This window comes from Schistocerca gregaria, chromosome 3 (genome assembly GCF_023897955.1).
Source record: "Schistocerca gregaria isolate iqSchGreg1 chromosome 3, iqSchGreg1.2, whole genome shotgun sequence".
Classification (NCBI taxonomy): domain Eukaryota; kingdom Metazoa; phylum Arthropoda; class Insecta; order Orthoptera; family Acrididae; genus Schistocerca; species Schistocerca gregaria.
Window position 1 is genome coordinate 897094201 of NC_064922.1, and position 24884 is coordinate 897119084.

Consider the following 24884-nt stretch of genomic DNA (forward strand, 5'->3'; position numbering starts at 1 on the left):
CTACATCACAAGAGACGTACTCAAATGGCACACAGGTACTTTTGTTACTTAATTCTCTGTAGGGTCTGAAGCAGTCTGGCCAACAGTGGAATTTGAAGTTGAATAATACATTGCTTGAAATAGGAATCAAAACATTAAAAATTGCTTCATGCGTACATTACTCTGTTGTCAAATCAGTAATGTTATTCCTTAGAGTGTGAATAGAGCACACACTGATTTCTGGTAACCAACAGTGAATAGGACTGTTGTTGTTGTTGTTGTCTTCAGTCTTGAGACTGGTTTGATGCAGCTCTCCATGCTACTCTATCCTGTGCAAGCTGCTTCATCTCCCAGTACCTACTGCAGCCTACATCCTTCTGAATCTGCTTAGTGTACTCATCTCTCGGTCTCCCTCTACGATTTTTACCCTCCACGCTGCCCTCCAATGCTAAATTTGTGATCCCTTGATGCCTCAAAACATGTCCTACCAACCGATCCCTTCTTCTAGTCAAGTTGTGCCACAAACTTCTCTTCTCCCCAATCCTATTCAATACCTCCTCATTAGTTACGTGATCTATCCACCTTATCTTCAGTATTCTTCTGTAGCACCACATTTCGAAAGCTTCTATTCTCTTCTTGTCCAAACTAGTTATCGTCCATGTTTCACTTCCATACATGGCTACACTCCAAACAAATACTTTCAGAAACGACTTCCTGATACATATCTATACACATCTATATTCGATGTTAACAAATTTCTCTTCTTCAGAAACGCTTTCCTTGCCATTGCCAGTCTACATTTTATATCCTCTCTACTTCGACCATCATCAGTTATTTTACTTCCTAAATAGCAAAACTCCTTTACTACTTTAAGTGTCTCATTTCCTAATCTAATTCCCTCAGCATCACCCGATTTAATTTGACTACATTCCATTATCCTCGTTTTGCTTTTGTTAATGTTCATCTTATATCCTCCTTTCAAGACACTGTCCATTCCGTTCAACTGCTCTTCCAAGTCCTTTGCCGTCTCTGACAGAATTACAATGTCATCGGCGAACCTCAAAGTTTTTACTTCGTCTCCATGAATTTTAATACCTACTCCGAATTTTTCTTTTGTTTCCTTTACTGCTTGCTCAATATACAGATTGAATAACATCGGGGAGAGGCTACAACCCTGTCTCACTCCTTTCCCAACCACTGCTTCCCTTTCATGCCCCTCGACTCTTATTACTGCCATCTGGTTTCTGTACAGATTATAAATAGCCTTTCGCTCCCTGTATTTTACCCCTGCCACCTTTAGAATTTGAAAAAGAGTATTCCAGTCAACATTGTCAAAAGCTTTCTCTAAGTCTACAAATGCTAGAAACGTAGGTTTGCCTTTTCTTAATCTTTCTTCTAAGATAAGTCGTAAGGTCAGTATTGCCTCACGTGTTCCAACATTTCGACGGAATCCAAACTGATCCTCCCCGAGGTCTGCATCTACCAGTTTTTCCATTCGTCTGTAAAGAATTCGCGTTAGTATTTTGCAGCCGTGGCTTATTAAACTGATAGTTCGGTAATTTTCACATCTGTCAGCACCTGCTTTCTTTGGGATTGGAATTATTATATTCTTCTTGAAGTCTGAGGGTATTTCACCTGTCTCATACATCTTGCTCACCAGCTGGTAGAGTTTTGTCATGACTGGCTCTTCCAAGGCCGTCAGTAGTTCTAATGGAATGTTGTCTACTCCGGGGGCCTTGTTTCGGCTCAGGTCTTTCAGTGCTCTGTCAAACTCTTCACGCAGTATCGTATCTCCCATTTCGTCTTCATCTACATCCTCTTCTATTTCCATAATATTGTCCTCAAGTACATCGCCCTTGTATAAGCCTTCTATATACTCCTTCCACCTTTCTGCCTTCCCTTCTTTGCTTAGAACTGGGCTGCCATCTGAGCTCTTGATATTCATACACGTGGTTCTCTTCTCTCCAAAGGTCTCTTTAATTTTCCTGTAGGCAGTATCTATCTTACCCCTAGTGAGATAAGCTTCTACATCCTTACATTTGTCCTCTAGCCATCCCTGTTTAGCCATTTTGCACTTCCTGTCAATCTCATTTTTGAGACGTCTGTATTCCTTTTTGCCTGCTTCATTTACTGCATTTTTATATTTTCTCCTTTCATCAATTAAATTCAATATTTCTTCTGTTACCCAAGGATTTCTAGCAGCCCTCGTCTTTTTACCTACTTTATCCTCTGAGGACTAGAAATCTAAAAAAGCTAGAAGAGAAATTATGCATTATTGGTGAAGCAAAGAAACATACTGGTGTGAACATAAACAGAAACCACAAAACAGGTGTGGTTGACCTAAACTGAAAGCACATCAATAAGGTGTTGGAAAATTCTGGACCTGTTTAAACTCTCATTGAAATGAATGCATCATCTAATAAAAGAAGAGATAACATACTCTACAGACAAGTGACACGACCTGATATTTCATATTCTGCAAGTTACATAAACATTGTGAAGATCCACTAAACAAGATTGGCTTAGTGTGAAAAGTTTTAAGGTATTTTCAGGGAACCAAGAATTTGCAACTATGTTTCACTAAAGAATACACCACAGAAATAACTAGATACTGTGGTGCAGACTGGGCCAATGATCCAGTAGATAGGAGGTCTGACACAGTACATTTTCTGTTCCAGAAAGGCAATATTACATGTAATTTGTGCAAACAGCAAATTGTAATGATTTCCACTGCTGAAGCAGAATACAGGGTGACGTGATCAGCTGGGCAAAAATCTCTGTGGTCATCAACAGCTGCAACCTGAGATTTGTCAACATGGGAGTAATACAACATTCATACACCATGACAATGACAGTACAGTCACGACAACCAATTTTTTCCCCTTTTTTATTGGAGTTAGTTTTACAGCACCTTCCTACTTGATAATGATCTTAGATTGAAATTGCAATTGCGTGAACTGTAATAAAAGATACAGTTGGCTGTGAACATGTCATTTAAAAAACAGCAATAAAACTGGCATCTATGGACTGCTACCAACCAAGGACAAAACACACAGATATACATCTGCACATTCTCAGAGGAAATGTTGTGGGGTCAAGAATGAAATCTGTTTATTAAAGGGTGTGAAATTAGGGCTGAGAGTCTGTTGAAATGGACAATACATGAAAACTATTTGTATTGTGTCAATAAAATTTGTTTGCATTCTGGTGGAAATGTTAGATATTAGAATGCAAATAATTTTATGTTCTCGCAATTGCTCATGAAATTATGAAGTGTAAATAAATATTAGCTACTGCAAGACTTTATTCTGTGATGTGAATAATCTTTAGAAATAGGGTTGCATTCTTCTCTACTAGTGTTTTCTTTTATTGCAAATAACTACATAATCTATCTTTATTTATACCAAACAAAACTGCACGTTTAACCATTACAAAACACAAATTAGGGGGTAAAATGTATACTAAGTAAAATAGGCATCTACAAAAATTGTAATTAACTTTTACAAGTGGCCTAATTTTCAAAATTTTCTAACAGTGAATATGAGCTATTTCTAACAATAAAATAAACAGTACCCAAAATATAATGAAACTTTTATAGAAAAGGGAACCTCAGAGTATTAGAATGAAAGCTTTGGTCCTCATTGTGTCATTTGCAAAATGTGTAACACTGAATTCGAGAGGATTGACAGGCAAGTTCCAATCTCCATGGCGTTTTCTTTTATGTGGCATATACTAGCATTTGAGAAACATGCCAGACAGTTTAGGACAAGTAATACTTTCCACACACAAATCTGTTCAAAAGGCTTGTTTCCACTCTAAAACAAGTCAATTGCACACAGCAAAAATAATATTGTTTTTCCAGAATTTAAGGCATGGAGAGACAAGACATCAATAACTCAACAATCATTTGCCAGCAGAGCAAGACTGAAGGTCCAGAAATCTTCTGGACAAGTACTACAAATGTGAAAATGACTGTTTCATATAGAACAAAACCCTCTCACAAGATATCTAGCCTTATCGAAGGTACCATCACTGCCGGGCAGTAGGGTTTGTGTGCTCCAGCAAAGTTGAGTGCTGTGCCAATAGTAATACAGCTACTGACAGCGTCACCCACGCCAGACAGACCTTGGCAGAGGAGCCAGATGAATCGTGTCTTGCACTGAGTAGGAGCAGCTCTATAGGTGTAGGGAAGCCAACCCTAGTGGAGTAAACCCCAAGGAAGGGATTCGGACCTAGGGCTACCAACTCCACCTTGCAAAATGGAATTGTAGCAGATACTACTCATGAGACTTACAAGGATATAAATTTCAAGATGAAAACCTGATAAGGGAAAAGGTTAAGGAGAAGGGAAATAGATATTATGATAGCTGCCTGGAATGTGACCACCCTTACACGAACTGGCGAAGTGAAAGAAATTAGAGGAGAAATGGGTGAATATACAGTGAAAATGGCAGCACTACAAGAAATACAAAGGCAAGGACATGGAATGATAGCATCGGGAAATCTTATACTACTGATATACAATAGATGCAATATGGACCATATTGGTACCAGCTTTCTTCATGGTAATTCAATGAAGGCAAATTTAATTATAACATTTTAGGTTGTTTTCTTGGAGTTTAGGACAAATTTTTTTAATCTTATGATGATGCCCCTCTGGAGGTTGCAGAGGATGTATTTCGCTCCAGACTGGAAGAGGGAGTCAGCAAAGTTCAAAGGCATGATGTGAAAATGATCCTTTATGACCTAAATGTAACAATACGGAAAGGAAAAGTGTATAGAAATTTTAACTGGGAAAGAAAACCTCCTTGAAGTCAGTGACAACTTTACCAGTGGGAACACGACAATGATAAAAATCACAAAGTATCCAAGGAATGACATTAAGAAGTGTACTTGAGCTTCATCACACAAAGTTATACAGAAGCCAAATAGACCATGTTATAATAGAAATAGATAGAGATTATCAGATGATGTGGAAGTTAGTAGCTGTAGAGGGCAGACGAAGACACAGATAATTAATTCGCGCGGATCAGGTACAGAAATAACATAGCTATGTCAAGAAACAAAAACAGCAGGAGAAAAGGGAAAAAATGTAAAAAGTTTACACCTTAAAGAAAAGCAGGAAGAATATAAGAAGACTTTTGTGACAAGGAAGTACACATGGAAGGAGGGGGATGTGGAAACTAAATGGTGGATTCCGACCCAAGTCATCAATGTGGCCTCAGAAGTAGTACATGAAGGAATCCCACAAGAAAAGTTAAATAGTTCAAAAAGGAGTGTTCACTGGTAATCAAAAAGAGAAAAGAGGAAAAGAAGGCTGCAAAGGATCTAGCAGTGGAAGAGTACAGTAGTTGTGCTCTTCAGTCCTGAGACTGGTTTGATGCAGCTCTCCATGCTACTCTATCCTGTGCAAGCTTTATCTCCCAGCACCTACTGCAGTCTACATCCTTCTGAATCTGCTTAGTGTATTCATCTCTTGGTCTCCCTCTACACTGCCCTCCAATACTAAATTGGTGATCCCTTGATGCCTCAGAACATGACCTACCAACCAATCCCTTCTTCTAGTCAAGTTGTGCCACAAACTCCTCTTCTCCCCAATTCTATTCAATACCTCCTCATTAGTTATGTGATCTAACCATCTAATCTTCAGCATTCTTCTGTAGCACCACATTTTTAAAGCTTCAATTCTCTTCTTGTCCAAACTATTTATCGGTCATGTTTCACTTTTATACATCGCTACACTCCATACAAATACTTTCAGAAACTACTTCCTGACACTTAAATCCATACTCGATGTTAACAAATTTCTCTACTTCCGAAACACTCTCCTTGCCATTGCCAGTTTTCATTTTATATCCTCTCTACTTCAACCATCATCAGTTATTTTGCTCCCCATATAGCGAAACTGCTTTACTACTTTAAGTGACTCATTTCCTAATCTAATTCCCTCAGCATCACCCAACTTAATTCAACTACATTCCATTTCCCTCGTTTTGCTTTTGTTGATGTTCATCTTATATCCTCCTTTCAAGACACTGTCCATTCCATTCAACTGCTCTTCCAAGTCCTTTGCTGTCTCTGACAGAATGACAAGGTCATCGGCAAACCTCAAAGTTTTTATTTCTTCTTCATGGTTTTCAATACCTACTCCAAAGTTTTCTTTTGTTTCCTTTATTGCTTGCTCAATATACAGATTGAATAACATTGGGGAGAGGCTACAACCCTGTCTCACTCCCTTCCCAACCACTGCTTCCCTTTCATGCCCCTCGAGACCCTTATAACTGCCATCTGGTTTCTGTACAAACTGTAAATAGCCTTTTGCTCCCTGTATTTTACCCCTGTCACCTTCAGAATTTGAAAGAGAGTATTCCAGTCAACATTGTCAAATGCTTTCTCTAAGTCTACAAATGCTAGAAATGTAGGTTTGCCTTTTTTTAAATCTAGCTTCTAAGATAAGTCGTAGGGTCAGTATTGCATGCCGTGTTCCAATATTTTTACGGAATCCAAATTGATCTTCCCCGAGGTCTGCTTCTACTAGTTTTTCCATTTGTCTGTAAAGAATTCGCGTTAGTATTTTGCAGACGTGACTTATTAAACTGATGGTTGAGTAATTTTCACATCTGTCAACGCCTGCTTTCTTTGGGATTGGAATCATTGTATTCTTCTGTCTCATAAATTTTGCTCACCAGAAGGTAGAGTTTTGTCAGGACTGGCTCTCCCAAGGCTGTCAGTAGTTCTAATGAAAGTTGTCTACTACGGGGTCTTGTTTCAACTTGGATCTTTCAGTGTCCTGTCAAACTCTTCACGCAGTATCATATCTCCCATTTCATCTTCATCCACATCTTCTTCCGTTTCCATAATATTGTCCTCAAGTACATCGCCCTTGTATAGACCCTCTATATACTCCTTCCACTTTTCTGCTTTCTCTTCTTTGGTTAGAACTGGGTTTCCATCACGGCTCTTTATATTCATACAAGTGGTTCTCTTTTCTCGAAAGGACTCTCTAATTTTCCTCTGGGCAGTATCTATCTTACCCCTAGTGAGATAAGCCTCTACATACAACTATTTGTCCTCTAGCCATCCCCACTTAGCCATTTTGCACTTCCTGTCTATCTCATTTTTGAGACATTTGTATTTTCTCCTTTCATCAATTAAATCCAAGATTTCTTCTGTTACCCTAGGATTTCTATTAGCTCTCATCATTTTACCTTCTTGATCCTCTGCTGCCTTCAGTACTTCATACCTCAAAGCTACCCATTCTTCTTCTACAGTATTTCTTTCCCCCGTTCTTGTCAATTGTTCCCTTATGCTGTCCCTGAAACTCTGTACAACAACTGGTTTAGTCAGTTTATCCAGGTCCTTAAATTCACACAGTTTTGCAGTTTTAATTTACAGTTCATAACCAATAGATTGTGGACAGAGTCCACATCTGCCCCTGGAAATGTCTTCATGTATACAACCTTCTTTCACGATTCTTGAACCAAGTGTTAGCTATGATTAAGTTATGCTCTGTGCAAATTTCTACCAGGCAGCTTCCTCTCATTTGTTACCCCCAATCCATATTCACCTACTATGTTTCCTTCTCTTCCTTTTACTACAATCGAATTCCAGTCATCCATGACTATTAAATTTTCGTCTCCCTTCACAGAGAGAAGAGAAAATGAGCAAATAAGCTACACAGGCTGAAGAAATAGCAGTACAAAAGGAGGAAGATACAGGAGGGACAATAATGAGATACCCAAGGTCTATGATAGACCTAGAGAACTGAAGACATGTTACCAATTGAGAGCAGTTTTCTGTAAGTATAAAGATGGAAATCTAATTGGAGATAAAAGCAAAGATTTGGGAAGATGGCAAGACTATTTTATTGAGTTACTTGATGGAAATGAGGCAACGGCCCTGCTGCAGTGGATACATGGCTCCTGTCAGATAACTGAAGTTGAGCACTGTTGGACGTGGCCAGCATTTGGATGGGTGAACCATCTGGGCCACCATGGGATGTTGCTATTTTTTGTGGTGCACTCAGCCTTGTGATGCCAACTGAGGAGCCATTCGACTGAATAGTAGGGGCTCTGGTCACAGAAAACCATCATAACAACTGGGAGAGCAGTGTGCTGACTACACACCCCTCTCCTATCCACTTCCTCAGCTGAGGATTACACGACGAGCAGATGGTCCCGATGGGCCACTTGTGGCCTGAAGGCCGAGTGCTTTGATGGAAATGGGAAGGTAACAGACAGGAAGCCTTCAATGAGGAAGAGGAAAGTTGGATTTGAAATAGGAATTAGAAGCAGAGGAGCAGGAAGTTGAACCACCAGACTTAAAGGAATAAAGCAACAGGAGAAGATACAATGGAAGCCGAATTATTAAAATTTGGGGGAAGAAGATGGAGACAGCTCTCAATGACTTAATAAAGGAAATGTGGATAAATGAAGATATTCCAAAGGAGTGAAACATTGGAACAATCTGCCCATTACATAAGACTGGTGATAAGTCAGAGTGCAGCAATTACTAAGAGATTACTCTTGGATGTAATGTATACAATGTTTACTAAAATTTTAGCCTACTGAAGACAATAATGTGTGGAAAGACTACTGGGAGATTATCATGTTGGATTTAGGAAAAATAGATCCACTATTGATCAGATATTTTTAGTGACGCAAATGCTGAGAAATTTTATGAATATGTCAAGCAACCTCATCAGTTGTACATTGATTTAAACAAGCACATTACAGAGTAGACAGCAATAAGATTCTCCAATATGAAAGATTTAAAAATCCCACTAAAATCAGTGAGATTGATGGAAGTGATAATCAAAGTTCACTGAGGCTTTTTGCAGATGATGCTGTGGTGTATCGAGAGGTTGCAACAATGGAAAATTGTACTGAAATGCAGGAGGATCTGCAGCGAATTGACGCATGGTGCACGTAATGGCAATTGAATCTCAATGTAGACAAGTGTAATGTGATGCGAATACATAGAAAAATAGGTCCCTTATCATTTAGCTACAAAATAGCAGGTCAGCAACTGGAAGCAGTTAATTCCATAAATTATCTGGGAGTACTCATTAGGAGTGATTTAAAATGGAATGATCATATAAAGTTGATCGTCGGTAAAGCAGATGCCAGACAGATTCATTGGAAGAATCCTAAGGAAATGCAATCCGACAACAAAGGAAGTAGGTTACAGTACGCTTGTTCGCTCAATGCTTGAATACTGCTCAGCAGTGTGGGATCCGCACCAGATAGGGTTGATAGAAGAGATAGAGAAGATCCAACGGAGAGCAGCGCGCTTCGTTACAGGATCATTTAGTAATTGCGAAAGCGTTACGGAGAGGATAGATAAATTCCAGTGGAAGACTCTGCAGGAGAGACGCTCAGTAGCTCGGTACGGGCTTTTGTTAAAGTTTCGAGAACACACCTTCACCGAAGAGTCAAGCAGTATATTGCTCCCTCCTACGTATATCTCGCGAAGAGACCATGAGGATAAAATCAGAGAGATTAGAGCCCACACAGAAGCATACCGACAATCCTTCTTTCCACGTACAATACGAGACTGGAATAGAAGGGAGAACCGATAGAGGTACTCAGGGTACTCTCCGCCACACACCGTCAGGTGGCCTTCGGAGTATGGATGTAGATGTAGATGTAGAAAGCAATTGTTTACAAGGTCAGCATAGAACACCATTTGTCAGGAGACTTCCATGTTGGAAAGGGGGACATGATCTCCTCACTACTCTAACATAGCACTCGAGAAGTAATTTGGTACATGTCAACAAACCCAGGGGCAATAAATATTTAACCAGCAGGTTCAGATGGTGGTGTATACTGATGATGTTGCATTAATTGCAAGTAATATCAGAGCTTTGAAGGATAATGATGCTGAATTAGGAGGAGTGGTGCAGAAGCTGGGACTGGAAGTAGATACAGGTGAAACAACTTGTTGTCAAATCTTTGAAGTAAACACTCCAAAAACAAATTCACGGAATCCAGATACTGATGGCTCCAGTTATGCAAGTATCAATATACCTGAGGGGCTGTACATGGAGTGCTTAGGGGCCTGAAGACGGCATTAACAATAATGAGATACCAAAACTGGGCATCTTCTGAAAAGATATGTCAGTTTGCCAGTTTTTCTTTGGGAAATATTTGACCAGCTACTGTACCATATCCATGATGGACCAACAGAGATACAAAGGAAGAGGGCTGGTTATTGAGATGGGAAAGGAAGATTTTCAGAAAGATATTTGGTGCAGTGAGAGAGTAAGAAAGCTGGAGAATAAGAACAGACACATTTCATTATATTCATTTCATGTGGCCAAAAATATTACAGCAATTGCACAACTCAATGATACTTACAACAAACAGGTTTTCACTTAAGGATGCTGCTGAAGTGTGGACACTTCTTCCATTCCGCCACTGAAAAACAAGGGTCATATTAACAAACACAAAGACAGATGTTTTTATATATTTATACAAATCAACAGGTGGAGTCATCACTTTGATCACTAGAACTTTTCAAGGTAGTAAATACAACTTTCACCTTCAGTAGTACATTTTAAGTGAGGAAAAGGGTGGCAGGTGTGTGTGTGTGTGTGTGTGTGTGTGTGTGTGTGTGTGTGTGTGTGTGTGTGTGAGGGGGGGGGGGGGGGGGGGGAGCGAAGAGGGGATTAGGATTTCATGTTCCAGTGATGGTGAGATCATTAGTGATGGAGCACAAGTTTAGTTTGAGAGTCGGCAAAATAATTTTCTGATAGCAGTGTCTATGTTGTACAGACAGGAAGAGCACTGAAGATAAGATATAATGAACACTATGCGGCCCGACAACTGAAGAATATGGCGAGTCAGCTGTTGAAACCTATGTGTCACACAGGACACAAAAATATAAAATGCTCAATGCGCAGACCATTCAACACACAGCTAAAATGTACAAAGTTTCTAGACACTTCAATTTGCAAAAAACAAAAACTGTAGTCAGATTACAATCTACACAAGTTAGACAAGGAAAATGTAAATGCTATATGGATCTTTAGCAAGACAAACTTATTTCCTAAAACCCCCCCTCTTATGCAGCTGAATGTAATTGACCTAAATTAGATATCCTCTGCTTGAAAATATAACTGGACAGATGAAAAAAATCTACTCACCAAATGGCAGCACAAGAAAACATGCACAGAAGGTATACAAACTGGGCAAGGTTTCTGAGCCAGTGGCCCCTCCTTCTGACAGAAGGGTTGAGGGGGGGAAATGAAAGAAGAACTAGCGGGGTTTAGGAAATGGGGAGAGTTATTGAAAATTCACCCAGGATCTAGGTCAGGAGAGACTTACCACATGGGATGAAAAGGAAGGACTGATAGTTAGGGACTGCATATGTTATTTGAAAACCTGAGAGCTTAAAGGTGGAAGAAAGGGTAATAGGCAAGACAAGAAACTGACAAAACATGGTGCAAAAGGTAATAAGAGTGGAAAGCAAAGTGCATTATGCGTGGTAGACAAGTGGTGGTGGTGGGGGGGCAGGGGAATAGATCAGACAATGAAGAAGACACAGAAAACTAAAAGAGAGTGGAGATAAGGAATAGTTAGAGAAAATCAATGCTGAGACCGAAAAAATTTAGGCCAGATTGGTGGCAAGAACCAAGGACATGTTGTGATGCCAGTTCCCACCTATTAGTGAGTTCTGAGAAACTGGTGTCAGAGGAGAGAAACAGATGGCATGTGTGATGAAACAGGCACAAAGGTAATGGCTGTCAGGCTGTAGAGCATGATCTGCAACAGGGTATTGTGTGTTGTTAGTACACACCACCTGTCTACACCCATTCATCCTAACTGATAATTTGGTGGTAGTCACTTGCACGATGTTTTGTAAGTAATCCATGTATTGTCAGTGATCTCTGTCTTGATTATTACCCTTCCACCTTTAAGCTTTCAAGTTAACAAATCTAATCTGGTGAATTCCCCAGTCAGTCAGTCTTCCTTCTCATTGTGTCTGCTAAGTCTCACCTCACCTGGAGTTCTGGGTGACTTTTCTGTAAGTCTCCCCATAAAAATGGTTCTCACATTGAAGGAAATGGCTCAGATTAACTGACAAAGAGACTTTAAAATCACGATGCCCTCTGTACAACAGTTTGCCAAACTATATACAGATAACAGAAAACATGTCCGTTTTCAAAAATAAAATAAAACATCGCTTGATTAAACATGTTCCTGCAGAGTTAAAGAATATCCTGAAGCAAAAAATTAATGTAATGTTTCATATGTAACTGTGGAAATATGTAAAAAGACTCAGGGAGCATAAAGTGACTTTAATCTTTGGTGATTATCTATGTATATTAATTTTTTTAGATGCTTGTATTTTAGAGGCTATTTTTGAATAAACCAATTTTTACTGATATATGTAGTTATGTAATTTTAAAACTTGTAATTTTTCAAACTTCATGTAAACATAACATGTCCAATACTATTGTATAGAATAGTCCACAGACAGAGATAAACAAATAAATCTCTTAAACCACACCAGTCGTTTTACTCCAACTCTTTCCTTTAGCTCCAGTCATTCTGCCAGGAGGAGGAGCCACTGGCTCCAAAAACTTGCACATTTTCACAACTTTTATGAATTTTTTTCCTGTTGTCAGTTGGTGAGTTAATTTTTTATTGATCCAATTATATTACATTTTCAAAAATTTATTATTTTCAAAGCTCTCTTCTCTACTTGCATATGCAAGATCATGTATTAACTTGGGGGAAGACAATCCGGCTCATAATGAATTAGTATCAATAAAACAATTATAACTGATGTGAAGTAATTTTAAAAAATGAGGTATGTTATGAAACAAACTGCTCAAAAATGTTTTGAACCACTCTCATGACATACATAGTTTAGTTTTTGTCCAGAAACCCCTTTATGAATTCTCTTTTGACCACAGTGAATTGCTACGTGCAGCTACATGTTTAATGAAGATAAAGGTAAGCCTGTATTCTCAGAACATGACTGTCTTCAGCTGACTACAGGAAAATGTGGCCTGTATTCACAACTGTCTGTCAATATACACTCCTGGAAATTGAAATAAGACCACCGTTAATTCATTGTCCCAGGAAGGGGAAACTTTATTGACACATTCCTGGGGTCAGATACATCACATGATCACACTGACAGAACCACAGGCACATAGACACAGGCAACAGAGCATGCAGCCATGCCATTTCCACCTGGCACCTCAGTTGGACCAGCGTTCGTGCTGGCGTGCAGACCGCGTGAGACGACGCTTCATCCAGTCCCAAACATGCTCAATGGGGGACAGATCCGGAGATCTTGCTGGCCAGGGTAGTTGACTTACACCTTCTAGAGCACGTTGGGTGGCACGGGATACATGCGGACGTGCATTGTCCTGTTGGAACAGCAAGTTCCCTTGCCGGTCTAGGAATGGTAGGACGATGGGTTCGATGACGGTTTGGATGTACCGTGCACTATTCAGTGTCCCCTCGACGATCACCAGAGGTGTACGGCCAGTGTAGGAGATCGCTCCCCACACCATGATGCCAGGTGTTGGCCCTGTGTGCCTCGGTCGTATGCAGTCCTGATTGTGGCGCTCACCTGCACGGCGCCAAACACGCATACGACCATCATTGGCACCAAGGCAGAAGCGACTCATCGCTGAAGACGACACGTCTCCATTCGTCCCTCCATTCACGCCTGTCGCGACACCACTGGAGGCGGGCTGCACGATGTTGGGGCGTGAGTGGAAGACGGCCTAACGGTGTGCGGGACCGAAGCCCAGCTTCATGGAGACGGTTGTGAATGGTCCTCGCCGATACCCCAGGAGCAACAGTGTCCCTAATTTGCTGGGAAGTGGCGGTGCGGTCCCCTACGGCACTGCGTAGGATCCTACGGTCTTGGCGTGCATCCGTGCGTCGCTGCGGTCCGGTCCCAGGTCGACGGGCACGTGCACCTTCCGCCGACCACTGGCGACAACATCGATGTACTGTGGAGACCTCACGCCCCACGTGTTGAGCAATTCGGCGGTACGTCCACCCGGCCTCCCGCATGCCCACTATACGCCCTCGCTCAAAGTCCGTCAACTGCACATACGGTTCACGTCCACGCTGTCGCGGCATGCTACCAGTGTTAAAGACTGCGATGGAGCTCCGTATGCCACGGCAAACTGGCTGACACTGACGGCGGCGGTGCACAAATGCTGCGCAGATAGCGCCATTCGATGGCCAACACTGCGGTTCCTGGTGTGTCCGCTGTTCCGTGCGTGTGATCATTGCTTGTACAGCCCTCTCTCAGTGTCCGGAGCAAGTATGGTGGGTCTGACACACCGGTGTCAATGTGTTCTCTTTTCCATTTCCAGGAGTGTACCTTGGAAGGTCATTTCACATTAACTATGTGCATGTTGTCATTTTACAGCACGAATAGATGAAATTAACCCATCAAACTGATGATTAAGACATCAAAATCACTTGTCACCCACAATCACCGACGAATGCTATCTACGAACTGTGGTCTGCATGTGGACCATGGAGAATGTGGCACAAATGCTAGCTGTCTTTTTGGAAGCAACTGGGAGGGCCGTTTCAACCCAGACAGTATGCAACCATCTCCCATGATCAATCTGGCAAATAGGCATTGATTACAAGTAATACTGCAAATCCCAGAACTGTGATGTTTGAAGATGACCACAACAGCAGCTAGAATATAACCTGGAACAATGGTATCAGAGTATCTTTACTAAAAAGTGCAGGATTCCTCTATGGCTGGCTGAAGATCACTATAGAAAAGTATGGAGGCAGCCAGGTAGTAACACCTATCTCAAGCATGCAATTCTGTATGTTCTGCAGATAGTTTCTTCCGCCAGTTTTGGTCCATTATCATGTATGCATCTCAGATGTCTTCTATTTACTATAGAGCAAAGTTAGCCACTAACATTGTAACTGGGAGAAGTCTATTTATGCAACTGATTTGGAAAGACTAGCTGTTAACAGTAATGAAGAAAGATTTAATTAAGTATCATAACTGAACAACAATAAATAAAAATTACTTTTGTAATGTGCTTTACATGTGTTAAGGTTTGCTGTGGGTGTTTGAAAACTGGTTGGCAAGTGGTGAACACAGTTTGCGTAATTTCTGTTAACTGTTCATCAATTCAAAGCAATTATTACATTAAAAGAACTTCAGTATTGAAAACAGTGATTCACACACAAATATAGATCACTCTCTCTGCATACTATTTCGTTAGTAGGTATCTTCTTCTGAAACTTTATCCAAAATGTAGTAGTTGAAGAACCACTTCAATTCGATCCATCATCCTCATGCAATTCCAGCAGCTCAAACTACATGAATTGACTAATTTATGAGTGGTAGTAAAACAGTCGAGCTAGCCCACAAAATCAACAGCAAATGGTTTTTTCATGAATGAAACTGAAAATTTAAGTGTCTACAATAGCCATTCATTTCTTCAGCAAGGTCAGGCATGTTACATAAATTTTCTGTTTCCACTTTAAAATCCATTAAGGAGTTCAATAATTTTCTTCAGACATTTTAAATGAGTGAATATTTTAGTTTCAATTTGTTCTGAAAGTTAAACACAGCCTGCATATGTACTGCATTGCCAAGCTGAAAAGAGTTGCATCAGACAGATGAGACACACACATGCCTTTTGAGCACACTGTGGGCACTTACTATAGAGTAATTTGAGGACTGCACATCACTGGGACAAGTACCATACTTGCACTCATCTCCGGAACACATTTCTTCATGAATCAGAAATCAACGGAATTGAATGGTGTGCTGTATCTACTGAGATGAACACAATTGAGCATGCCTGGGACAAAGTGGAACTCACAGCGTCTTATTGCAGGAAAATACTTCACATCCTCCGTGACTCCAGAACAGCCATTGTCCAAGATCAGGATAGAATCATGTAGTAATTCCTCAAACACCCTGTACACGGTGTGCCAAAGAGCGTCTGAGCATGTTACAGTGCATGGAGTGGAGCAACACAGTACTGCAAATTACCCAGTAACAGATTTTGATTTCACAGGTGTGCACTTTTGAATAGATTTCCTTTACTTTGATTATTTGTTTGTTCTATTTCACAGTAAAGCTGTTTTTGTTTTTTGTAAGGTTTCGTTACTTCGTTCTCTAATTCGAATTGATCTACCCCCACATATGTGGGCAGAGCAACACACTTTTAGAGCAATTTATATGTAAAGTAAACTATGTACAAGTCTCACTAACGTGCAAATACTGTTTTGAAATTTATTGTAAAAGTACTCTAAGTTATGTACATATTATTGTTGTTTTCAGTGTGAATACATTAGATTAGATTAGTACTTGTTCCATAGATCATGAATACGACACTTCTTAATGAGGTGGAACGAGTTACATTACACAAAATATTACATGACACTTAATATTATTAAATTTTTTTTATTGGTTTGATTCAGCTCTCAATGCTAGTCTATCTTGTGCAAGTCTCCATCTCTGCACAACTATTGAACCTGCTAACTGCATTCACACCTTGGCTTCTCCAACAATTTGTATCCCCCACACTTCCACTACCAAATCAACAGTTTCTTGATGCCTCAGGATGAATACTATCAACTGACCCCTTATTTCAGTACAGTTGTGCCACAAATATATTTTTTTCCCAATTCAGTTTAGTACCTCCTTGTTTGTTATTCAGTCTAACCATCTTCTATAGCACCACAATTCAAAAGCTTCTTGTTGGAACTACTTACTGTCCACGACAGACTCCTGTATAAGGCTACATCCCAGATAATAACCTTCAGAAAAAGACTTCTTAATACAAAAATTTATTTTAGATGTAACAATTCCACTCTTTCAGAAATGCTTTTCGTTGCTATTGGCAGCCTAGATTGTATATCCTCTTTACTTTGGCCATCATCAGTTATTTTTCTGTCCAAGTAGCACAATATAATTTTCATCTCATGAGTATTTGAATAATTTCCTTTATCTCCCTAGACATCCTTTCAGTATCATCATCATCATCATCATCATCATCATCATCATCATCATCTGCAGAGTTCCTTGGCATATACAGCTGTACTACTGTGGTGGGTGTCGGCTACATGTCTACCTTGGCTATGATATCATGTTTGCTGTTCATAGTAGCTTATCCAATTTCCTATTTTATTATTCACTGTAGGCCTAATCCTGCATTACCCTTATTGGATTTTTGTATAGATAGCATTGTACTGATCTGACCAAAAGTCTTTCTTTTTACTGTTGCCACGCTTCACTAATTTCTCACAACATCTAAATTTAACCTACACATTTCCCTTTTAAATTCTCTAACCTACCTACCTAAATAAGGTATCTAATATACCACACACTGATCCATAGACTGAGTTTTAATTTTCCTGATCATGACATCCTCCTGACTAGTCCCAACTAGGAGATCCAAACGGTGGACTATTTTACCTCTTGAATATTTTATCCAAAGGGATGCTATTGTCATAGGCCGAACAGTAGCCCCTCCAACTTCTGAAAAGGCTGCTGTTTCTCTTCAGGAACCATAAGTTAGTCTGGCCTATTCCTCCACTGTGGTTGTATCTACAATAGTTATCTGTATCACAGAGGCACCCAAGTCCGCCTCAGCAAAGTTCACAGTTCATGGCGGACAAAGAACTATGTCAAAAGGCCAGTAGAAGCAACATACAGGGTGTTCCATTTATCTGATGACCACCTGCCCAGAGTATTGCAGGCCAGCCACGGAAGCCACACCTGTTGGTCAAGTAGGTCCCACAGGACTGCACAATTGCCCCTCCCCCTTTTTTGTGGGTTTCAGTCTAAAGACTATACAGACATATGCGTCTTGTTCGCCAGTGTCATTTGAGCAATGAAACAGGCATATCACGAGTGTAACAATGAAGTTTGCAAACGTAACAATGACAAGAGCTTATTATTCAATTTCACAAGGAGTGTTTATTTAAATTCATATGTGCATACAGAGTCTGCCCGTACTGTTCGAAGATCGAGCACAAGTTTCCAGGTGCTCAAGTTCTGAGCTGCGATGCAGTTCACACATTAGTGAATACATTTTGTGAAATGGGAAGTGTTCAAGACAAGAAGTGTAAATGACAATGTACAGTGCATACAGAAGTTTATCTCCACGACATTGCACACCGTCTGGAAAATTCCGCAAAAAGTCTCTTAGACATCTTTTGCAGCAAACACGTCTGTAAGAAGAGATGCTAAGATGCTTGGGCTAAGGTCCTATGAAGTATCAGTAGTACAAGAACTTTGGCCTAGTGATCCTACGCAAAGGGTTAAATTTTGCGAAAGGGTTTTAAAACAAGTGCACGACTGTGAAATGGATCCTTACCTCATTCTGTTTTCAGAATAGGCTTGGTACCATTCACACGAGTACATTAACTCCCAAAACTGTTGACATTGGAGCGCAGATAGACCTTTTGTACTTCATGAGGAACCGCTTCATGATCATAAAATAGGAGTATTGTGTGCAGTTAGTGGTGACAAAATAATAGTCCTATTTCTTTAATGACACAGTTAAAAGTGAAAGACACATGCAAAACATTTTGTGACTGTTTTTTAATTCGTTGAGTGAAAGAGAATGAAGCTTCGCACTTTTTCCAACAGGATCCTGCAAGGGCTCATATGGCACATGTCTCTTTGCACGGAATTCACAATGTGTTCAATGAAAGAGTAATTAGTAACAGTACCTGGCCTTCTAGAGGTACTGATTTAACTCCATGTGATTTTTATTTGTGGTGTGAACTGATGGACAAAGTGTACACAACAAATCCTCACATGATATGGGAACCCAAAGATAATATCTATGAATCAATTAATTACATCATGTGATTAAAAATTTCTTGAGTAGATGTCAGAAATGCATGGAAAATAATGGCAGGCTGTTTGAGCATCACACCACAAATGTATGATTCTCTTTAGGGTGTACAAAACATTTTATATGTTAATGCATCTACATCACCACTCTTGTCAATAAACATTTTGTTTCATTCGAGAAGTCTTCTTTCAAGAGGCCTCTAAGGTAATTTTGCACAGTTTTTTGATAGCTATAATAGATTCTTATCAGGTTTCCTTCAGAGAACTATTCAGTAGGAAAAGAAAGAAGTCAATCTTTGCTTAACTGGGGGAGTGTGGAAGATACAGGAAGGTTGTCTCTTGGTTTCTGGAAGAAATCTCTGGGTTTTTGCAAGAAACTGGGGGTAGATTGTCATAAATCAAAAACTATTCTTTGCTTTAACAGACAGTGGGCTGCACATATCTGAATTGATCCAATACATCTTTTTATAATTTGCCAATAACTGATTGTACTTTGACCATTTAGTAACTGTGACTGGTGCCTTGACATTTGAAACAAACTGTATCCATAATGTTATTCTTTTATTTCACAGCTCTCATCTTTTTCGGCTCTTGTTTCTTCACACTAATGAATTTGCTATTTTGTGGATGAGACATTCTAAGCACCACATTTTGTCACCACTCGCGATGGATGCTGGAAATTTGCACCTGTGTTCATTCACAATTCTTCCCTTCTAATTAACCATTGTTAACTGTTGCTCACAGAAGTCAAATTTAAAACATTAGCAGAAAAGCCAATACTTTAATAAAGTTTCTTCTGTTCCTTTTAATATGCTGTTTTTTAACTTAATATTCACATTAATTCCATGGCACTTGTCAAAACATAACAGCTACCTGAATGCTGCAAGAACAGACACCTGTTTACAGTGTGCATAGTCATTTCACATGTAGCCAATTTTCTTCATACAAAATGCAATTAACATTGTTTTGAGGATAATGCCATTACCATGCTGACACACAAAAGCTATGATTACAAACAGTTATAACAATGATTGAAACTTCTTGTTTTCTATAAGGCTTCATAATAAACACATTTATTTTTCCACTGATCAAAACTGTCTTGAGACCAAAACCAGAAAAAAGAACTTCACACCATATTATTTCCACTTTCATGGTCATGAAACACATTCACATAAATATTATTTACATATTTGTTCTTGTTATTAGCAGTTTTGGGCAACAGCATCATTGTGAGAACAGAGTCCTATTGTATCTCAACAAATTTTCACTGATCTCTGAATTTAAACTGCAACATCCTCTCACCAATAGTAAGATTGGGCACAAAATTGTCTGCAGGCACAACTAACCTGTTGGTAAATGTAATCATGGCCACATCCTACAACAATGATATCTGTTTTTACTACTACTACTCAGTTCTGTGTATGAAACAGACTTGTGTAAGCAAGCCGAGAAAACTGATGTCATGGTCAATTTGATGCACTTGGGCAGGGGGAAGTTTTAAACACATCAGTGACTGAACAGCAATTACTAAAGGGGGTCAACCGAAGCGTCCGATCCCACCCGTCGGCTTTGACCCTTGACGTATGGCTGTTGTAGTGTGTGACATCACGACGGTGAGGAATTTTGTTTGTGAGAGTGGCGTGTTTGTAGGTGTCGTTTTGATGCGATCGGTGGTGCTCTCTGGTGGTGTGTTATGTGATGTTTTTGGTTTAGTTTGCGAGTGTGGTAGGTATGGATATGACTGACAGGATCAACAGTTTTTGGTTGTCGGCCATGATAGGAGACAGTGCGTTGTCTCTAAAAAAAGAAAATCTTTAACTATTCGGATTTTTGGATGAAGTCGTGAAGTGTTCAGTATGTCATGAAGAAATGAGGCTTACTTAAAGTTCCGGCATCTCGGACCAGGGACGGCTGTATGTGGAGATGTAAGGATAACAGGGAAGTGTTCGATCCCAATGTGTGGCTATTGATATTGGGAGATGTTTTTGCGCTATATAGGTCAAGGGAAGTGTTCGATCCCAATTTATGGGATCGAGAGCTGCTGTTGAGCTATATAGGTCTAGGGAAGTGTTTGATTCCAGATGATATTGTGTTTAGTGGTATTTGGGGAGTTTTGTGATGTCGGTTTTTTTCGTCGTTTTGCGTGGTTTTGTATGGAGGTGTCTAAATTTGTTTATATTTAGTTTGTCCCCACCCAAAAAACCCCTATTTCCCACGCTTGTCCCGTTAGTGTCATTAGGCGTTTTGTGGAACGTGTGTGTGTTTGTTTTTCGATGTATTTTTGTCCTCATAATGTGTAAGTAACGACTTTATATGGGCCATATTGGAATCGCGGTTTATGGTTGTTTCCGCTGTATTTCCACTAAAGGACAATATTGCAAGCAAAACATTTAAACACTTAGTGAATGATATAAAACATTTGACAGAGCAAAGATAAATTCAAAAACTGCTTTTAGGCAATTTCTTCAGTTCCACAGAAGATTTTGAATTCAGAAACCTGTAGCACAAAATAATTACATACATACTTTTGTTAGTCAGACAAATATATTATCATGAACATTATATAGTCTCCTGTAAGCAGCAGACAGTAGTAGCCATATTTAAATATGGATATATTAAGCACCTGTAAAAACTTGTTCCATAATATTAAAATTACTGTGTGAACATGAATGAAGTATACCACTAACTAAACGGAACTAATGACCAATTTCTAAAAATCATTCCTGATGTTTTGAACTCCACCTGTTTTGCCTCAAGACGTGTATTAGACTGACCAACTTTCCCCACTAGAAAGAAATCTATGCTGCACAGACAGCTAGTAAGCAAAGAGCGCAATGGGTGAACAGTGTGTGTTTCCTACATCCATGTGTATAATATTCAAGACTGTATGGTGCATGATGCACGATACTTCATACCGATATTGATTTTCTGTCCTTTCTGAACGAAGTGAAATAACTGTCTTTATACCTTTGTATTCAACATATATATGTATAACGGGTGTTCAAAAAGAAATGAGCCAGAGGCATAATTACAGAAACCAGTACCTGTATGTTAGAAGTATTGACCCTGGCTGTTGAGACCCTTGTCCCACTGTGACACATGGTAGTGAATGGCTGTCTCAAAATTCCCAGGGCTGCAATGTTAACCAGTTCCGCATGTACAGCTGAACATCGTCCGAGGTACATCATTTGCTCCTCAGAGCCTTTTTAAGGAGACCAAAAAAATGGCGTAATCTCACAGAGAGGTCTGGACTGTATGGAGGGTGGCCGAGAACCTCCCATTTGAATTTCTGGAGGAGTGCTGCGACTGTTGGCCATATGAGGCTTTGCATTACCGTGGATCAGAATGACCCCATGGGTTAGACAGACTGGTCATTTTGATTTGATCACTTGACGAAGGGTGGTCGAGGTTTGCAAGTAACACTGGGCATTCACTGTTGTCCCATGCTGCAGGGAGAAACAGAAAGGGGGCCATCTCGGTCAAAGAATAACGCCAGCATAACCTTTCCTACACTCATGTGGACAATTGATGCAAGCTGCTGCTAGCTCTGTAGAGTCAAATGACGTGTAGGCGTGCACTCTAGTGACGGGCTCTGATAGGAATCACACCTCGTTACACACGCCACGATATTACTCTCCTGTCACTGGTTTATGCATTCCAGGCTCTGGCTCATTTCTTTTTGAATGACCCATGTAACTATAACAACAACACCAATGACAAACATAAAAAGCTTAAATTTTCAACATGTAGCTACATTCACAAATTAGTTTGTGCAAGACTGTAAAATGAATTGTTCCACATTGTTATAATTTATTGTGCAAATGATCTACGGGACACAAAAATAACTGAGCTTATTCACATAATCCCCACACAAGATATACAATGGCGGAAGCAGAATCGTTGCAGTCTTCTAAATTTACCCAACATTGTTTCATCACAAGAACTATGTCATATTCCTTCCACAGATTCATATTCATTCCTCAACTTTTCATCTTGCACTTTCATACAGCATACACTATTAACCTAGCAGCACATCTCTGATTTCATCCAATGCCTATTTCATGCCTACTTGGCAAGGACTCCAAAGACTGGAATAATTCCCTACATTTGTTGTACTGTCCAAGAAATCTAAGTCTTTCATCACATTCTACAGCACTGATTTTTACACGTTAGTCCCATTTCCTATCACTCCTAAATACTTTCACAATGTGATGTTCAAATACTAAATTTTTAATTAAATACTATCAGGTTCTCTCTCTTTGTTGCAGGCATTATCTTGTAATGATACAGATTTAAAGAGTGTTGCTGCTGACACAAATTGAAATTTTGTCCAAGTCTTTCTGCAATTCCTTATGATCATCCAATAATTATAACTTCCAGCAGAGAACATTAGAGGTCGTATTATGCTTTCTTGGGTCACACTCAATGTTACATTGTTTATGTAGAATTATCACTGTCCTATGAAACACACAGGTTTCTATTAATCAAATAATCACAAAGGCAATCGCATGTATGTGCACATACTCTGATCATATCTTGGTCAGTAATTGAGGATGCCTCTCTGAAATCTAGGAAGACTGAATCCATCTGTTAACTTGCATCTATTATTTGCATGATGTGTATATGCAAAGAAAGCTGTGTTCATATAAGTTTTATTTTCTGAATCTGTGCTGATTCTTTTAGAGAAATTTCTTTTTTTTCCAGGAACATAATAATGCTTGAAATTACAATATTCTCTAGGATCCCACAACGGCAATATCTCTGTTACTTTCATTAAAATGCCCTTTATTATTTTAATCTCAAGCTTCTACAATATCAGATTGGATTTGTACCCAACATGACTTATCTTCCTCACTATACTCCTCAACTACCTGACCTAAATCAGCACAATAGTTTCTTATTTAGGTATTTACTAGATTGTATAACTGTGTCATCATAAAATGTGATTTGGAACAGCAAACAATCAGATACACTTACAATACAATCCAACTGATTAGTGCACCTGGAAATGTAGTATGTGTGAAGACATAGCCAGGAATATATAAAATTCTGTGACACCACAACTAAGGATTAAAGGAAATCGACGCTTCTTTTAAACAAGAAAATGATCCGTAAGAGTCCAGTAGTAACGATTATAGCTTGCGAATGGACGTTTAAAAGCAAACAAGTAAAGTTAAACTAGAAGCATTATGACTGTGTAGGTGCACCGTTAAAGGTTAGCAAAATTGTATACGAAAAATGAGTTAAACATACTGTCTACAATATTGATATCAGCTCAAATAAAAGCATTTATATGTTTGGAATGATACACTTACTAATAACTGAGAAACATTTCTAATATTCGCTAGCATGTTATTTTCTTTCTCACAGAGCAGTAACTCCTACCGCATAGAACCTCTCTCTTTCTGAGTTTCGGGTTTCGGCAGACGACAACCGAGTAGCGGTGGTAACATATATCGATTTATAGGTCACTAATCGAGTTTACGAGAGTCGATTTGTGTTTAGAGGAAAAGTATAAACACAGAAGTTACATATGCTGTTCGTATGTGTGCCGTTAAATTATTTAATAGTGGTGGCTACTACATATAATCAATCCATTGATCTGTTAAATGTGTATATAGACTATAGTGATGTGAAAAACAAATACGTTACTACATAAAAACATAGCAGCTTGTGAGCCGTTTAATAACCTCGCTTCATGTCTATTTCGCTATCTGTTGTTATTTTACAGAGGAAGCTAACAGTATTTTAAAAGAATTTGTTATCTTCTCAATTGTTTTTATCGTTCTTTGCCCATTATACTGCGCACTACTGCACCAAGATCGAAGTGGCTGGTGTGTCCTAAAGGACCAGCACCACAGAGTGTTCAGACTATTTCTGTTGTCAGAGTAATTTACGGGCGGTTTCTGATTGGAACACTATTAACACATTAAACAAGCTACATGAGTTACACACAATACAAGGAATAAAACAAATCATAGTGTCCATAGTTGCCCATTGCAAAACAAAAGATATTCACACACCAGAGAGGCATAGATTCTAAAATCCCACATCCCTACTAGAATTATGCCTGC

At 39.4% G+C, this 24884-nt stretch overlaps 1 protein-coding gene across 1 annotated transcript in view; it reads right to left on the minus strand.

Annotated features, from left to right (window-relative positions):
• The window catches only part of LOC126355170 (probable NADH dehydrogenase [ubiquinone] flavoprotein 2, mitochondrial), a 66515-nt gene extending 42243 nt beyond the window's left edge, over nucleotides 1-24272 (minus strand). The window contains exons 1-2 of the mRNA XM_050005381.1: nucleotides 24126-24272; nucleotides 10338-10397 (exon numbers count right to left, since the gene is read on the minus strand). Coding sequence (XP_049861338.1) covers nucleotides 10338-10397; nucleotides 24126-24161 — 96 coding nt within the window. The 5' untranslated portion in view covers nucleotides 24162-24272. The remainder of the gene's footprint in view (nucleotides 1-10337; nucleotides 10398-24125) is intronic.
• Between the last annotated feature and the right edge of the window lie 612 nt (nucleotides 24273-24884).